This window comes from Rosa chinensis, chromosome 5 (assembly GCF_002994745.2).
Source record: "Rosa chinensis cultivar Old Blush chromosome 5, RchiOBHm-V2, whole genome shotgun sequence".
Lineage (NCBI taxonomy): Eukaryota > Viridiplantae > Streptophyta > Magnoliopsida > Rosales > Rosaceae > Rosa > Rosa chinensis.
The window spans coordinates 16,636,425-16,654,651 of record NC_037092.1 but is presented as its reverse complement, the minus strand read 5'-3'; the positions used below and the strand labels follow the sequence as shown (position 1 = coordinate 16,654,651).

Genomic DNA, 18,227 nt, shown 5'->3' with positions numbered 1-18,227 from the left:
ACATGCAGGTAAATTTGATGATTATTTGTATAGCAGCTCTTTGGGGATGGGCACTAGTTTACACTTCTTTTGATTTTTAACTAGTGTTCATTTGATTTTTTGTTTGTGGGTTTTTGGTGAAATTTTGGATGGTGATGATGTAAAGACAAGGACCAAGAGCAATTCATGAAGCAACTGCTTTACTACCTGGGTGCCTTTGCTGGTGGAATTCCGGTGAGGACCAATTGCTGCTCTTTCGCTTAGGTAACAATCCCTCTGCTTTGTTTGTTTTGTTTATGCTCCATTCCTCTGTAATCACCAAAAACAGAACCAACTCCGTAAGGAAAAAAAAAACGAAACGAAACTAATAGTAATAGTGATAGTGCATAAATGAAAGTGATCCTAAGAGAAAGTATAGTGAATTTGAGTTTCAACATGTTTAAACAGTTGCAACAATTGATAGTTCTCGTCATATTATTCATGAAACTGTCGGGACATGATGTGTTGCTTTATCCATCCACATTTGTTACTCTGATGGTAGACATTTGGCCAGAAATGATTTTGTTTGATCACTTGTTCATATTTCTGAATCATTAAGAACCTGATGATGATTGCTCTCATGTTTATGTATTGTGGTTTTTTTCATTTTGTAGTATTATATGAAGACTGGAGAATGTAAGTATGGTGCACAATGCAGATTCCATCACCCAATTGATAGGCCAGCAGTGGCATTGTCAACAACAAAGCCATCTCAACAAGAAAATGTGAAGCTAACGCTTGCTGGACTACCTAGGAGAGAGGTACAGATGGTGGAGCTATTCTCTGTTGGGACTATCCCAAGTCTTTTTATCAGTAGGGTTCACCTGTCCTTGTTTTAAGCAGGGTACCATTATATTCCAAAAAGCTTGAAAAGCATATGGCTATTCTTCCTAAGAATGAGTTAATTCTTCTAAGTCTTTGGATTAGTAGTTTCAGATTGCCACTTATCTATTGAAACTGTGATAACTTAAATATACTGTTTGCACAATAGTGATTGGAAAAAATGGAAATGTTAAGACCTTTATTTCCAGTAAGAAGTGACTGCATTTTCTGTAGCATTTAACCATCTCTCTTCTGAATGTTGAAATCTTATTTTATATTTCCATATAGGCATCATCTATCATATACATGTAAGACCATTTAACAAGGGTGGAACTTTTTTACAGGGTGCCGTTATCTATGTGTATTACCTTAAAACCGGCGCATGCAAGTATGGTGCAACCTGCAGATTTGACCACCCACCTCCTGGCGAAGTTGTAGCAATGGCAGCTTCACAAGGAAAATCTGATTCTACCGGAGGGAAAGCATAAGCAACTGAATGCACACAGGAACAGCAGCAGTAGGTCCCTAGCTAGAATGAAGAAGTGATGAGGCCTCGAAGGAGGTCTATGGCAAAATTATTGCCATCTGCCATGGTCTATTTCAGTATTTTGTACTATGTTTCTGAGCCATCATGGTTTATAAATTGCCCAGTCAGCCATTCTTTATGCTCTGCGTATAAGGTGCAAGTGTTGACCGATTGGATAACGTGAGGTATTTTGTTCTCCTGTATTAAGTGAGTCTATGCATGTACTTTGTATCAGAGTGATGAGTTTCAGTGCTATGGTTTTATGAAAGTTTGCTCTGCCCTCTGCTTCTTCCTTCTATGACGATATTCACCCTTAAAAAAGCTTTTTTTCTTTTTTCTTTTTCTGTTGATTGCATAAAATAATCATGCTTATCCTGGGTTAGATTTATGACTAGTTTCAGTGCTATTCTGTAGTGAAAAGAACAAATTTTTACCAAAATAGAAGAAAAAAAAAAGTTACTCGTTGGGAGAGTTTGCCAGAAGTTTATTGCACTTTTTCAGGAGTTGGTAGTTTGCCTAATCATACATGTACACAGAACATGACATTACCTTACATTGCCCAATCAAATTCCCTCGATTCAATAGACCAGTTTCCATTTTACACCGAGATTTACGGCCGAAAGCTTCAATGACAAATGTGAACATTACACCAAGATTGAGTGCCGAAACCTAAAATCAATGACAAAAGCTTGTTCACTTTTCCCTCTTTCTTGTAGTCTTTGGAACTTTTCTACGAATCCTGGAATGAGGATGAAAAGAAATAGAATTATTCCGGCTTGTGAGCTCATTTGGGTTATTAATACAGTCGGAACAAAGGAAGTAAGTGAATCGATGAAAACTTGTAAAACGTGGTCGTTCACGACTTTGGAATACCTGGACACCATTCATTTCAGACTATTCACTTATACAGTACTTAAATGTTACTCGGTTTTAGATTTCTATACATTTCCACATGGATAGCTTCTGTGCAAACCAATTCAAGCCTTCCGGCTATCGCTTCGTCATCAACAATGTTGCTCATTACTTGCTCTTTCTTTTTCTGGCATCTACATCTCTGCAGACTACTAAACTGTGTTTGGGAGATGGACTTCCCAGTGGTGTGAGATCATCATCATGCATCGAGGAAGAGAGACGAGCGCTTCTCAGCTTCAAAGGAGATGTTACTGATCGTTCCGGCAGGCTTTCTTCTTGGGTGGGTCAGGATTGCTGTCAATGGAAAGGGATTTCATGCAACAACCGTACAGGTCACGTTGTAAAGATGGACCTCCGGAACCTGAATTATGATGAAGGCTTCTACTGGGAGACTTCTTTGGGGGGTAAGATTAATCCTTCTTTGCTTAGCTTTAAGAACTTATATTACCTTGATCTAAGCGGAAACGATTTTCAAGGACGTCGAATTCCTAACTTCTTTGGGAAGCTTCAAAGTTTGAGGTATCTCAATCTCTCATATAATTCATTTGTGGGAGAGATTCCCCCAGCTCTTGGTAACCTCTCAAACTTGAACTATCTTGACCTCAGTTCTGATTATTACAGTTATGTTTCTTCCAAAAACTTGAATTGGCTTTCTCATCTCTCTTCCCTAAAGTACCTCAATCTTGGAGGTGTGAACCTTAGCAGCACAGGAGTAAGTTGGCTACATGATGTCAACATGCTTCCTTCACTCTTAGAGTTGCATTTGTCTGTTTGCCAAATTCAAAACCTTCCACACTACTCCCAGCTTCCGTCAGTGAACTTCACATCCCTATTGGTTCTTGATCTATCAGGGAATTCTATTAATTCTTCATTTCCCAGCTGGCTTTTTAATCTTACCAACCTCAAAAAACTTGATGTATCTAGCAACTGGTTCGCGGGTCACTTCCCTGTTGAAATTGCAAACCTCAAGTCTTTGGAAGACCTTCGTTTAAATAATGATTTTCTCCAAGGTCAAATTCCCAAAGTCATTGGTACTTTGTGCAGCCTAATTATATTAGATCTTTCGTCAAACTCGCTCAATGGTAGTTTGGAAAATGTTTTGAATGGCTTCTCAAACTGTACAAGTCATAGATTAGAGTCACTTGATTTATCTTACAATATTATGTTGGAAGGTGAATTGCCCACCGCCTTGGGAATGCTAGAAAATCTTATGGAACTTCATCTAAGTGGAAACCAATTTTCTGGTTCAATTCCTCAATCTATCGATAATTTATCATCCTTGGAAACACTAGACATCTCTGGTAATAATTTGACCGAGTCCATTCCTGAAAGTTTGGGACAACTTTCTCAGCTAGTTCACCTAGATCTATCTCAAAATTTGTGGGTAGGCATTATAACTGAAGCGCATTTCCGATCTCTCACAAAGTTGGAGTTCTTTGCAGTCAATACAGACCTACCTAGGTCCCTCATTTTTAACGTGGCTCATGACTGGGTTCCTCCTTTCCAGCTTGATTCAGTTGACATTGCCAACTGCAGAGCAGGTCCTGCCTTTGGGGTATGGCTTCAGTCTCAAACTGAATTAACGCATCTCAATCTTAGTAATACTGGAATCTCAGATTTCATACCAGAAGAGTGGTTCTTGAAGATATCTTTCCAACTCACATCGCTGGATTTATCTAACAACCAAATTCGTGGAAGGCTTCCATTTCACATGAACTTCCCATCTTTGGAGTATATAGATTTGAGTCATAATCAATTTGAGGGCCCTCTCCCACATTGGTCTAGTGATGCTGCCGCCTATCTCGATCTTCAAAGCAATTTATTTTCCGGGCCAATTCCCTCAAATTATGGTCAACTGTTGCCTAACTTGCTAAAATTGTATCTATCTGACAATCATCTGAATGGTAGTATACCACCCTCTTTGTGCAACATGTCAGGTCTATATATCTTTATGTTAAGAAGTAATCACTTGTCTGGAGAATTACCTCCAGCATGGAGTCTTTGGCGAGATATATGGGTTGTAGATGTCTCAGACAACAATTTGTCTGGCAATATCCCCAGTTCAATGGGTGTTCCGAGCTCACTATACGTATTGAATCTGAGGAACAACAATTTTGGGGGTCAGATTCCTTCTTCTCTCTTCCAAAACTGCAGCCACTTGCAGAGTATTGATCTTGGAGGCAATAGATTTACTGGAAGCATACCTTTACAGACAAGATCAATTGTATCATCTGAATTGTATATGCTAAGATTGCGATCCAACTCTTTAAGCGGACATATCCCCAATCGATTGTGCTCTCTTCAATCTCTTCATATCATAGACCTTGGCCACAACAAATTTTCAGGGACCATTCCCAAGTGTGTGTATAATCTGACTGCTTTGGCCTACGGTAATGACACTCGTACGTACTTTTTGTTAAATTATCTTGAGAAGACCAGCTTGACATTGAAGGGACAAGAACTCGTATATAACACCACTCTGAATTTGGTGAATACCATTGATCTCTCATCAAATAACTTAGAAGGTGTAATCCCTGAAGAAATAAGCAGTCTCATTGCATTGGGTACCTTGAACTTGTCAAGAAATCAGTTGAGTGGAAACATTCCTTCGAAGATTGGAAACTTGCGATGGCTGGAAACTCTTGATCTCTCACAAAATCACCTCTCCGGGCAGATTCCTCAAAGTTTCTCTTCATTAACCTCTTTGTCTCACTTGAACTTGTCTTTCAACAACTTGTCAGGCAGAATTCCTTCAGGCAACCAACTTCGAACACTCTATGATTCATCCATTTATGTTGGCAATCCATCCTTGTGTGGGGTTCCTCTTCCAACTGTCTGCCCGGGAGATGGCGCACTCGCACCAGCTGACCCTGACGATGGTGATCATAATGATGATGATACTGATGAGAATGGGAAGTTTGGTATCTATGTTAGCGCTGTCCTCGGCTTCATCATAGGCTTTTGGAGTGTTTGTGGCACATTGGTAATGAAGAAATCATGGAGGTATGCCTATTTTCGATTCTTTGATAACATACAGGAGAGGGCAGCATTAGCAATTGCATTGAGAGTGGCTCATTGGCAAAGGAAGACTTGATTGGAAAGGAAAATTAAAGAATAAAATGCATTGAAGGCTGTCAATATGGAGCATTTGTGGCTTTCTAGACTGGGTACGTTGTCTCTCTTTTGGATTCTCTTTATTCTTGTAAGCCATATACAAATTTGCCCGCTTTGGTGCCTCAAATGTTGGTGCAGTCTGGTGGAGAAATTTACCTTCTCCCTTTCTAGCAGAGTATGGTAGATGCTTGTCTTCAAGAATTAATTATCGCTTCTCTTAGTTCATGTTTTCCTGTAGATTTATGTCTAGTATTTTGATCTTTTTTATTGTATTTCCTTGTACTTATTATGTGTTGTTCCTTTGCAAGTTTTGAGTATGCACGACTTCTTGTTTTGTGTCCTTTGGAAGTGGTTTTGGCCTAGTCCCCCTTCCTTTTGTACCTTTCTTTTCTATTAATAAAATTTCGACTAAGGGCGAAGAGTCAGCCCTTAGTTCGCTTCCTTTTTTTTTTTTTTTTGAAGGAAAAGACGACAAACTATGTTAGATGAAACTGAGAAGTACATGGAGCGATGCAAAAGCATCAAAAGGAAAAACAATAAAGCATAACAAGATGCACAAACGCATCTATAAAGGAGGAAAACAATAAAGGATAGCAAGATAAACAGATGCATCTAAAATAAAAGGTAACCATGTGACTTGATGTCGGATGACATCGCTGCACTGCATATGTCACGAGAGCAATGTAAATATAATAGTAACCGTAACCGTAACCGTAGCCGTAACCGGTGATACGATCACCTAGGAGAGGTGATTCGCTCACTGGGAGTTCGAAAGTAACCAAGAGTGTTAGAAACTCGAAAATTAGGAAACGAACTCCCAAGAACCAGAACAAATACCAGATCAATATGAGCAGCTGTCTCGGATCCATGATCCGGATTTGAATACCACCCGGGTCCCAAATTCTTAGTTCGCTTCCTTAATGAACCTAGAAATCTTTGTAACTAGATTTTTTCTAAGATAATAACATCAGGGAATTTATCTGTGAATTGGATAACTCTGTCAATAGGGTTAATCTTAGATTGCTGGATATTGAATCCCAATAACCTAATGCTGGTTTGGAATAACTTTACTTTAGAAGCTGGTACAGCTAAGCCATTGAGTTTGAATATATTGAGAAATTGATTCAAGTGTTTCCAGTACTGGTCCATAGATTGAGAGAAAATAAGGACGTCATCTATGTAAACTATACAAAATTCACTAAATTGATTGAATATATCATTCATTATATTCTAAAATCACTAGGAGCATTCTTAAGACCGAATGGCATTACATGTTAAATAACCATATACATGCTCACAACATATGCACACAATCATAAAAGGGATTAAGGCTTACCTTCAGCAATTACTGGCATGGATTCCATCTTATGCAACTGCAAACACGAACACTGAATATAGTCTTCTGTTACTTACCAACTTGCTTCTCAATGGACAGAACAATATGCAAAACGTCGGTAGTAATCAGGGACCAATTCATCTGTATATATAGGAGACTTAACCTTCAAGAAGCTTCCCATTAAAGCTATCCATATTGGTTTAGGTTTCCTAGTTAGATTCTTAATGTAACACTTCATTGTAGTCTTTCTTGCAGACTAAGAATAGGATTACTTACCTTAATGAATAGATACACTGCTTCATTAAGTTACAAGTATTGATTTACAGTTTGTATCCATGTTAAACTAGGATTGATATTAAGCTAATCATCAATTACTTTATGATGATATGTGTTATGTCCATATTTGATCTTACAATCTCCCCCTTGGACTCACACATATCATGCTCAATGATTTGCACCAGAGAACATCAAAACCTATTTAACTTACTGAAGTGCGCGCCAGATAACAAACTCAAATCGAAAATCCATTCCAACATGGTCAGATCACAGTTACTTATGCAGAGCAAGAAACAGTATACATTTTAACAAAAATGCAGAGTTTCAAAACCACAAACATAAGCTCCTGCAATCCACATATGTCAAACCAGAAGTGATACAATATATGTTAATGTGTATCAACAAGTAAACATATATTAGGTCCTACTTTATGTTTCTAAAACCAGAAACTCAAGCAATTTTTCTGAACACTGATGGCTTAAAATTATTGCTTGAACCTCAACATCATGCTATACATGATTTAAGCCATCTGATAACCATAAACAGCTATTTCACCATGCTTTACTCTTTCTCTAACACTGTAATACTTTAGATCAATATGTTTAGAATTATTTGATCTTTTACTGTTCTTACTAAAGAAAACTGCAGCCTCATTGTCACAATAAATCACAAGTGTTCCAGCCACAATGTGACTCAATACTTTGGTCTGCATGAGAAAATTCCTAATCCAAAGTCCTTCACACACAGTTTCATATACTGCAATAAATTCAGCTTGCATAGTAGAAGTTGAAACAAGTGTTTGTTTCATGATTTTCCAAGCAATAGCACCTCCTGCAACCATGAACACATATCCACAAGTTGATTTCTTGGAGTCCGGATAATTCCCTGCAAAATCCGAGTCTGAGAATCCAATGAGTTTCAGATCCTCCACTTGCCTATAAACTAGCATATGGCTTTTAGTTCTCTGCAGGTATCTCAACACTTTCTTCCCATCTACCCAATGTTCATGGCCTGGATTAGATTGGAATCTTGACAAAATCCCTACTGCAAAAGACAAGTCTGGCCTAGTGCAGACTTGTGCATACATGAGACTTCCTACAAGTCTGGCATAAGGCTTTGACTCCATATTTTCCTTTTCAACATCACTATTGGGACTTTGCTTCTTGGTTAACTTATCTCCTTTGGACATGGGAACTTCTCCAGCTGCACACTTCTCCATACCAAACCTCTTTAAAACTTTGGTAATATAATTCTGTTGAGACAAACCAAGTAGTCTCTGTGCCCTATCTCTTTTAATCTCAATACCTAGTACATAGGATGCTTCTCCTAAGTCTTTCATGTCAAAATTCCTTGACAGAAAACTCTTGGTATCTTTAAGCAATTTAATGTTACTGCTAGCCAAAAGTATATCATCCACATAGAGTACCAGAAAAATAAAATTGTTCCCAACTGTCTTCAAATAAACACACTCATCAACAAGATTTTCTGTAAATCCAAAAGTAGAAATCACAGAATCAAATTTCTTGTACCACTGTCTAGAAGCTTGTTTAAGGCCATAAATTGATTTTCTTAACTTACACACTAAGTTTTCACTTCCAGCTTGTACAAAACCTTCTGGCTACCTCATATAAATCACTTCATCTAGTTCACCATTCAAGAAAGCTGTTTTAACATCCATCTGGTGCAGCTCCATATCAAAGTGAGCCAATAAAACCATGATTATCCTAAAAGAGTCTTTTGTAGAAACTGGAGAAAAAGTCTCAGTAAAGTCAATGCCCTCTTTCTGTGTAAAACCCTTGGCAACTAATCTTGCTTTATGTCTCTCTATATTGCCATTTGCATCTCTTTTGGTTTTGAAAACCCATTTACAACCTATAGGCTTCTGGTTGGGGTCAGGTTCAACTAATTCCCAAACTGCATTTTGTATATGGCTTCCATTGCTCGCTGCCATTGATGAGATTCACTACTTTCAATGGCCTGATTAAATGTAGTTGGATCATGGTCCTCTGCACAGTCCATTTCAATTTCTGCTTCTTGCAGATAAACAATGTAGTCACTCTCTTCCCCCCCCCCCATAAGTTGGTTTTCTTGCTCTCTGTGATCTTCTAGGCTGAGCCACTGGAGGATTTTGAGGTTCAGTTACGTGACCAGTTACGTGGTCAGTTACTTGGTCAGTGACATGGGCAGTGACTTGACCAGGTACAGTTACATGGTCAGTGACATGGGCAGTGACTTGATCAGGTACAGTTACATGGTCAGTGACTCGGTCAGTGACATGGTCAGAGACTTGACCAGGTACAGTTACTTGGTTAGTGACATGGTCAGTTACTTGACCAGTTACTCGACCAGGTACAGTTACTTGGTCAGTGACATGGTCGGTTACTTGACCAGTGACATGATCAGTTACATCTTGTTCTAAAGGCAATGCTACACTTAAATTCTCATCTGACACAATTTCCTCAAAATCTGAGGTTAAATCCTCAAGGTTTGTATTGTGAACTTTTTCACTTAGAAACTTTACTTGATGTGTTTCAAAAATTCTAGGTGAATGATGAGCAGAATATAATTTATAGCCTTTAGATTTATCTGGATAACCTATAAAATAGCAACTAACAGTTTTGGGGTCAAGTTTATTCAAGCTTGGATTATAAATCCTAGCTTCTGCATGACATCCCCAAACATGACAGTGATGAAGACTAGGTTTCCTGCCACACCAAAGCTCAAAAGCAGTATTTTCTATGGCTTTGCTAGGTGTCCTGTTACAAATATAATTTGCAGTTTTTAAAGCCTCACCCCACAGAAATTTAGGCAAACCAGTTGTACACATCATGCATCTAACCATGTTCAAAAGAGTCCTATTCTTTCTCTCTGCAACACCATTCTGTTGTGGATTATAGGGTGTTGTGTATTGAGCTTTAATTCCATTGTCTTGCAAAAACAAGGCAAATGGACCCTTTTGTTGGCCGGATTCAGTGTACTTTCCATAGAACTCTCCCCCTCTATCTGACCTCACTGTTTTGATTTTCTTTTCTAGTTGATTTTCTACCTCAGACTTAAAGATTTGAAAGGCTTTCAATGCTTGTGCCTTTTCTGAAAGTAGATAAATATAACTGTATCTAGAAAAGTCATCAATGAATGTGATAAAATACACATTCCCACAGATAGTTTGATGCCTAAATGGTCCACATATATCAGTGTGTATGAGTTCTAATAAATTTTGGCTTCTATATGCAGTTTTCTTTCTTGTGTTGGTTATTTTTCCCTTAAAACATTCCACACAATCAGTTAGATCAGAAAAATCAAGTTCATTTAGGATTTTGTTTTTCACCAATATTTTCAGTCTCTCTTTTGAAACATGGCCGAGTCTTCTATGCCATAAAAATGCAGACTTTTCATTTAATTTGGTTCTTTTAACACCTGTTAAAATGCTAGTACTGTTTGTGTTATCTTCAACAAGTAAAATTTCTTGTTGAGCCATTGAACAACTTAACTGTAAATAATCATTCGAGATAACACCAGAACCAATTTGAACAGAATTTTTAGAAATAAGAATTCCATTACTATCAATAACAAGTCTACAACCAGATTTTACTAAAAGAGAAACTGAAACCAAATTCCTTCTCATGGAAGGTACATAAAAAACATTATCCAAAACTAACAATTTTCCTAATCCTAGATCGAGCTTTAAGGTTCCAATAGCCTTGACTGCCACTCTCATGCCATTGCCTACACACAGGTTCACTTCATCACTTTTTGGGATTCTGCTCCTTATGAATCCCTGCAAAGAATTAGTAATATGAATAGGTGAGCCTGAATCTATCCACCAAGACTGTGGTTCAACATTTATAAGATTAATTTCTAAAGAAAAAACTGTATTAGAAAAAATCTTACCCTTTTTGGCTAACCAGTTCTTATAGCCAGTGCAGTCCTTTTTCATGTGTCCTACTCTTTTGCAAAAGTAGCACTTGAACCTAAATGGCCTGTTTTCCTTGGCCACTGCAGCTGTTGAACTCTTAGTTATGGCTTTGGTAGGCTTGAGCTTGTTCTGGGGCTTTTTCTTCTTAGGCTTCTCCATGAGATTTATGGCTGTAGCAGGTTCTTTTTCATCCTTGATCCTAGCTTCCTCATCAACACAGATGGATATAAGTTCATCTAAAGTCCAGTTTCCTTTTTGTGAATTGTAACTGGTTCTTAGATGACTAAAACTGTTAGGTAAGGAATGTAGTGCATAATGCACTACCTGCTCATCCCTAACCCCCATCAAGAGCTCCCTGAGTTTGCCATTTATATTGATCATCTTCATAATATGTTCTCTAACTCCCCCTGAACCCATGTACTTCAGATCATGAAACTCCTTGGTTAGTCTAGCTGCTTCTGCCTTTTCACTTTCTTTAAACTTAGCACCTATGAGTTCCAGAAAATCTGATGCTAGCTCAGGTTCTTCTATACTTCCCCTGACAGTCTTGGACATAGAGGTATGAATGAGATTCTTAACCATTCTATTGGATCTATGCCACTTCTTGTAAAGGTCTGTTTCTTTCTTGGTGCTCTTTTCATTCAACTTTATAGGCTTATCCTCAGTAAAGCAATAGTCTATATTCTCATGCATTCCCATATAGTTCTCTACAGAATCTAGCCAAGCTCTATAGTTGGTTCCAGTTAGCATCAAGACACTGTTCAAGTTCATGTAGGAGTTACCTAAGGAGCAAAACAAAAATCCATGTGAGTTCTCAATTTGTAAAGGAAATAATTTTAAGTTTTCTGTGTTTTATTTAGTTTAAAACAAGAACATACAGAAAACCTAAACAATCCATACTTGCATTTATATCAGTCCATAACCAAAAACAATGCTAAGCAACACTTTTGAGCAGAAGCATAACATTCTGGAGTTCTTTATCAATATACCATGTTCAATGAAAACAAGTTATCCAAAGAAATTTATCCACATCTTTAGACAGAAGAAAAATTTCTAAGTATCCGTATTTATTTTCATCAAGCATGCATATTGCTATTTTGTATTCTAAAACCATACTTGACCACTTCTTTGGAAGATAAAACTGAAGCATAGTTTTAAAACACAAAACACAATTTCAGTTTTGTCACTCGATCAGGTACTTGATTAGTTACCTGACCAGTTACATGGTCAGTGACCTGGCCAGTTACATGGTCAGTGACATGACCAGTTACATGGTCAGTGACCTGGCCAGTTACATGGTCAGTGACCTGGCCAGTTACATGGTCAGTGACCTGGCCAGTTACATGGTCAGTTACCTGATCATTGTTTTCTGCCAACATCAATGAAGAATGCTTTGTGCATCATAATCACTTATGCCAACAGAAAACCACAAAACCCATGAGCTTTTAACTTTATATTCTACCCAGATTCATCCTTGTAAGAAAATTAAGCTCTCGTATCTGTCAATTTTAATAATGTGTAAACAAAATCTGGGAGATTTTTGTTCTTCATGCAATTTTACACAATCACAGATACAATACAATATCATCAATCAATTCAACATGCATATTCAAGCATAACCAAAATTGATTTGATTCCAAGAAACCACAGAACAATCAAGAAATTGTAAATTTCATCCGGTCACCATCTACTCTAACCTAACGCACGCCGAGAATGCAACTAGGGTTCTTGAGCACAATCAAAAACACAATTATCATGCTATGAATCGAAATCAATTTCACAGAAAAACCTGTTTTTGCTTTTTCCCCAATTTGCTGCTAAAAATCACAGCGGAAGCGTGAACTTGATATTTAACCAGATGCAGCAATTGACTTAAGTAACTTACCTTGATCAGTTACATGACCAGTTACATGGTCAGTTACCTGATCAGTGACTTGGTCCATAAAGCAAAAACCCCCTTTTTTTTTTCTTTTTTTTTGTTTGTTTGTTTTGCAAAACCCTAAAACGATTTTGATACTTGTGAGCCTATGCTCTGATACCAATTGTTAAATAACCATATACATGCTCACAACATATGCACACAATCATAAAAGGGATTAAGGCTTACCTTCAGCAATTACTGGCATGGATTCCATCTTATGCAACTGCAAACACGAACACTGAATATAGTCTTCTGTTACTTACCAACTTGCTTCTCAATGGACAGAACAATATGCAAAACGTCAGTAGTAATCAGGGACCAATTCATCTGTATATATAGGAGACTTAACCCTCAAAAAGCTTCCCATTAAAGCTATCCATATTGGTTTAGGTTTCCTAGTTAGATTCTTAATGTAACACTTCATTGTAGTCTTTCTTGCAGACTAAGAATAGGATTACTTACCTTAATGAATAGATACACTGCTTCATTAAGTTACAAGTATTGATTTACAGTTTGTATCCATGTTAAACTAGGATTGATATTAAGCTAATCATCAATTACTTTATGATGATATGTGTTATGTCCATATTTGATCTTACATTACATTCCATTCATAATGACCAAAACGCATTACAAAAGCAGTTTTGTACTTGTCTTCTTCACTAACTTGTATTTGCCAAAAACCTGACTTCATATCAAATTTTGAAAAAATGATTGAATCATGTAATCTATTAATGAGATCACATTTATTATGGATGGGATATCTTATCCATTCCAAGACATTGTTTAATGGCTTGTAATTAATTACTAGGTGAGGTGTACCTCTTTCTTATTCAGCATTCTTCTGAACGTACATAAAAAGCAGGACAAGACCAAGGCGATTTACCTTTTCGGATAATTCCTTTATTAAGCAATTCTGCTATTTCTTTTTTGCAGAATTTCATACCTTCTTACATGTAGGAATTCTTGTGTCAGAAAGTCTGGAATGTAAGTTTCAAAGGTAGGCTCTAAGTTTAGATTTCAACACAATCTCTTCAAATACACTTTTGTCCAGTTTCCAAAAATTTGTTTAGATGAGTAGACTCTGTAGATTCCATTCAGTAAGTTCTAGTTCTAGATCCAGTCTTAATAAGATCCCCGATATAGTTAATGAAGAACAATTTGAATACCAGTCAAATGAAAATATTGATTTCAAAATTGTTGAGCAAGTTTATGCTCTTAGTAAGCAACATAAAACTTGTCAATTATTTAGTCCAGAGTCCATCAAAAAACATAAAAAAGATAGCCACAATTTCCTACACATAGGACTAGTACAAATAGGCGTAAAACCTTGAACAAGGAGAGGCCTTAATGCCTCTGTTCTTCTTTGTTTACGAGATGCGCGATTCATTAATTTTAGTGATAGCACTCTCGAAATAATTGAGTCAAGTCTTTTCAATGGTCCTATTCATTTTGACTGCTACTCAAACTACACAGTTAGCCTTAGTGATATCCACACATATTATAAGCTTTAACCTTAAATGTTAAAACTTCAGGTTATCATGTCCTAGAATGAACTCAACCCTTAGCCTTAATTTATCGGGTTCATTACAAAGTCACCAGAACAAATATGAATTTTCAAGCACGTGTGTGCGCGCGCTCGCGCAAAGCTCCAGAATAGTTTTGTAGGTCTAAATGGATCAAATAAGTCCTACATACACTTGTTGCTCTGGCAAACAAAGTTAAGGAAATACTTACATGAGTTTGAGTGGACTTGAAAGTCTCATGAGGACTTGCATTAATTGTCCATTAATGTCAGTATATCCACTTACATAGTCACTCAGAGTGACATAAAATGATGAATAATGTTAAGTGAACCACCTACATCACACCTTATGTGGCAACTGATGTGGCATAGCAATATCATTTAATGAAATCATTCTATAGATTGGATTTGTGCTACATCAGGTGGCACATAAGATGAGATGCATGTAGTACCAAAAATATGATTTACCTAGCATTACTCAAAAGTAACTTTTAGAAAGTTGCTTTTAATTTTTTTTTGTTTTGCCAAAGTGTTTACATAGTTGCTTAGTTATGCATTTTTCCCTCATTGACAAAAGCTGTTTCAATTATTTTTGGAAAAAAATGTCCCAACAGTGTCTGGACACTTTGAGGATTGTCAAAGTGATATATGGACTTTAAAACTTATCAATGTGATACCTATAGTACTTACGTCAACTTTCTGTCATGGCACCGTCAAGTTGACCACGTGTGACGCGTGAGGCCGAAAAAGTGAGGTAAATGACTGATGTGCCCTCAAATATCTTTTTTATCTAAACCATGATTTAATATGAATAAAATAAATAAATTTTATAATTAATTCTCAAAAAAAATAAATTTTATAATTAAGAGAGAGAAATAAAGGGAAAATTAAAAAAATTCTTCTTTTCTCTCATTCATCATCAGGAGATTGAATGAGGACTGTTGGATCATAATTCATAAACATATTTGTGCCCTAAAACATGAAAATTACTTGTTCTAAAGTCCAATATGATGTTGACTAATCCAATTTCATTATTTCGGTCGGTCCTCCATTCATCCAACCGGAGGTGTGGATAACGAGGCCACCTTCACAACCTTCTCCCTTCTGTCCCTATGTTGTGGTAAGGTAGGGCGGTTCGATTGAGTTGCTCAACCGCCCCTTAGCCCGGTGCTCATGACGCGCTACGGAATCTCCACCGTGCCGGGGGACCAAGCAAGGTAGTTTATCTGTATACAATGTCCATAAGTAATTTTCAGGAAATTCTCATGCTTCCATTCTATTTTTACCATTTTTTATTGAATAGCAATTCTGATCGAGCATGACATGTATTGTCCAGAATAGGGCTAGAATAAAGGAGAGATAAGACATATGTATATCAAGACTTCCTAATCTTGTACTTTACTTAATCTTTATGTTTATTTATATATATATATATATATATATATATATTTATTTATTTTTGGACTAAATACTGTTTAGTCTTTGAGCTTTTAACCATAAAACACTTCAGTCCCTGACCTTCTAATTTCACACGTTTAGTCCCTGTACTTCAAAATCTCATACCAATATGTCCTTGCCGTCTAAAAGTCGCAGCAAAATGTCTATTATGCCCTCAGTTCTTTTTTTAAAATAAATTTATTCCTTTCTCTTTTTTTTTTATTTATTCTTTTTTTTTTTTTTACAGAAAGAAAGAAAGGGAAAAAAACGAAAAGAAAGAAAGGGAAAAAAAATTTCTTTTCCTAAAAAATTAATTAATTAATTAATTAAAAAAAAGAACTGAGGGCATAATAGACATTTCACAGTGACTTTTAGACGGCAAGGACCTATTGGTCTGAAATTTTGAAGTACAGGGACTAAACGTGTGAAATTAGAATGTCAGGAACTGAAGTGTTTTATGGTCAAAAGCTCAAGGACTAAACAGTATTTAGTTCTTTATTTTTCTTATCATGTTAGGAAATAATGGAGAAGAGAAAGTGCGCTAGACAAGAAAGGAGGGGGCCGCCTGACCAAAAGAACTCCAAATAAGTTGAAACTTTCCACTTTCATCCTAGACATCCCAAGGATCATTTTTTATGAAGAATACCAGAGCTAGTTTTGAGTGGAAAGCCTTCAAACAGTCAGTCCAATTTTCTGAAAGACGAAAACTGGAAAACCTGACCTATACGTATTTCAGAAGCATTTACGGCCAAACCACAATAAATTTAACTCTAAGATTTTACCAGTATGATCTAGACTCATGGAGGAACATTTTATATGAATAAGTCAGAGGCCCATTCTAAATTCTTAGTGGAGAATTAATTGAAGGAATTAAGGGGCAGAAAGTGACCTAAAAACAGCTCAACATTCATCATGTTCATGTTTCCCACCCACATAAAGAAAGCTAGATGCTTTTCTCTTTTTCCTTGGATATATTTTTCTACTCCATTCTCTTTAATTTATCATCATCACTTCCATATTTCTGTACCTTCATGCTTTGCTTTCATTTCATCATTACTCCATCTTTTCCATATTTTACAAACCACTTCCATACTCCACTTTCATTATTTTTCTTCCACTCATCATTTCACTCTTCTTTTTCTTCCCTATATAAACACCTTTTCCTCTCACTCTAGCTCAATCACTAATTCCACCCCATTACATCTGTTTTCTCTCTTCATCTCCTTCACAAAACCTCCATATCCACCTCCCAAAATCCAAACCCACAATACCCAATCTACTCCATCTCCTCCATCATCACCACCGCAACTACCATCTTCCACCACCATAAACTTCATCACCACCACTACTACTCCATCACTACCACTCAAAGTTAGCCAAAGGAGCATCATATCTTCATCACCATTCGATTCATCATCACCATCAAGAAGTTCATTATCCATCCATTCCACCATCAAAGAGGATTCAAGGAGCATTGAAGGAGAAAAATGAAGGAGAAGCTACCCATTGATTTGTCAAGCTTCAACTAGTTCTTTCTTCCCTTAACTCTTTAATTTACCTTGATTTACTTTATAGATTTGATGCCAATTTGTATGACTATGAGTGAGTAGTTACTTTGTTCAACCCTAGCCAAACTTGTATGAATTGATGTTTTAATTTACATTTGATGTTATTTGTGATTTTCATCTTCATATGCTAATTCAAGAAGTGAATGCATTCATTCAAACTTAACTACTTTGAATGTGTTGTGTTTATCATCTCATGAAAAAATGTTTAGGGAGTAGTTAACCTTGAGCATTGATAGCATGATAGCATCCTCTATGTGCATGTGAAGGTTGTGAGTTAAAATCACCTAGATCTAGAATTGGTTTGCTTGCATGATTATCTAAACTCAAAGCTTTATGCATCTAGGAACAATGAATTGAGACTTAACCGGTAATAGGATTTGTTCTTAGGTAGTTAATTCTAGACTTATCCGATTGAAATTGATAACATTAAAGGAGTTTAAGCCTTTGTAGTCTTATCCGGATGCAAAGAGGGTAATTGGAAAATTAGAATATCATCACTTGTCTTTGAATTTCAATACTTGCAAGGGAGGTTAGTGGTAAACAATCCAACCCCTAACTTCATCCATTATATTACTAGTTTAGTTTAGAGTAGTTTAGTTTACATTTGAGCATTTATGTTAATTTGGTTCACTACTCTATCCAACAAACAATTTCACTATCACCACAATGCACATACTCACCATGAGCCTAGATTTCCTTGTGAATTTAGGTTTGTGATTGTACATTTGCATATTCTAGCTCTCTTTAGGTTAACACCCTAGCTAGTGAAAGGAATCCAATCCTCGTGGGTTCGACAACCTTTCTTAAATCCCTATACTATTACTTGTACCCCTTATACTTGAGGGTGGCTATTTGG

General features: G+C 36.8%; 2 protein-coding genes across 4 annotated transcripts in view; both read left to right on the top strand.

Moving 5' to 3' along the window:
• LOC112203286 (receptor-like protein EIX2) overlaps nucleotides 1-5,745 on the top strand; it is a 36,883-nt gene extending 31,138 nt beyond the window's left edge. Inside the window, exons 2-3 of one of the 3 annotated variants that reach the window (XM_040505405.1) lie at nucleotides 2,427-2,682; nucleotides 4,216-5,745. In XM_040505405.1, coding sequence (XP_040361339.1) covers nucleotides 2,625-2,682; nucleotides 4,216-5,372 — 1,215 coding nt within the window. In that variant the 5' untranslated portion in view covers nucleotides 2,427-2,624 and the 3' untranslated portion in view covers nucleotides 5,373-5,745. Of the gene's footprint in view, nucleotides 1-2,426 lie in introns of all 3 variants that reach the window. The other 2 variants (XM_040505404.1, XM_024344276.2) reach the window with 2 other exon arrangements.
• Nucleotides 9-1,662, top strand: LOC112203287 (zinc finger CCCH domain-containing protein 37-like). Its single transcript, XM_040505408.1, has 3 exons — nucleotides 9-213; nucleotides 633-779; nucleotides 1,185-1,662. The coding sequence occupies exons 1-3, from the start codon at nucleotides 166-168 to the stop codon at nucleotides 1,326-1,328; spliced, it is 339 nt and encodes a 112-aa protein (XP_040361342.1). The 5' UTR covers nucleotides 9-165; the 3' UTR covers nucleotides 1,329-1,662.
• Nucleotides 5,746-18,227: the final 12,482 nt, after the last annotated feature.

Coding starts and splice junctions, on each gene's coding strand:
- LOC112203287 (XM_040505408.1), top strand. CDS start 166: ATGAAGCAACTGCTTTACTACCTGGGTGCCTTTGCTGGTGGAATTCCG. Junction 214..632: donor CCTTTGCTGGTGGAATTCCG/GTGAGGACCAAT, acceptor TTCATTTTGTAG/TATTATATGAAGACTGGAGA. Junction 780..1,184: donor CTGGACTACCTAGGAGAGAG/GTACAGATGGTG, acceptor ACTTTTTTACAG/GGTGCCGTTATCTATGTGTA.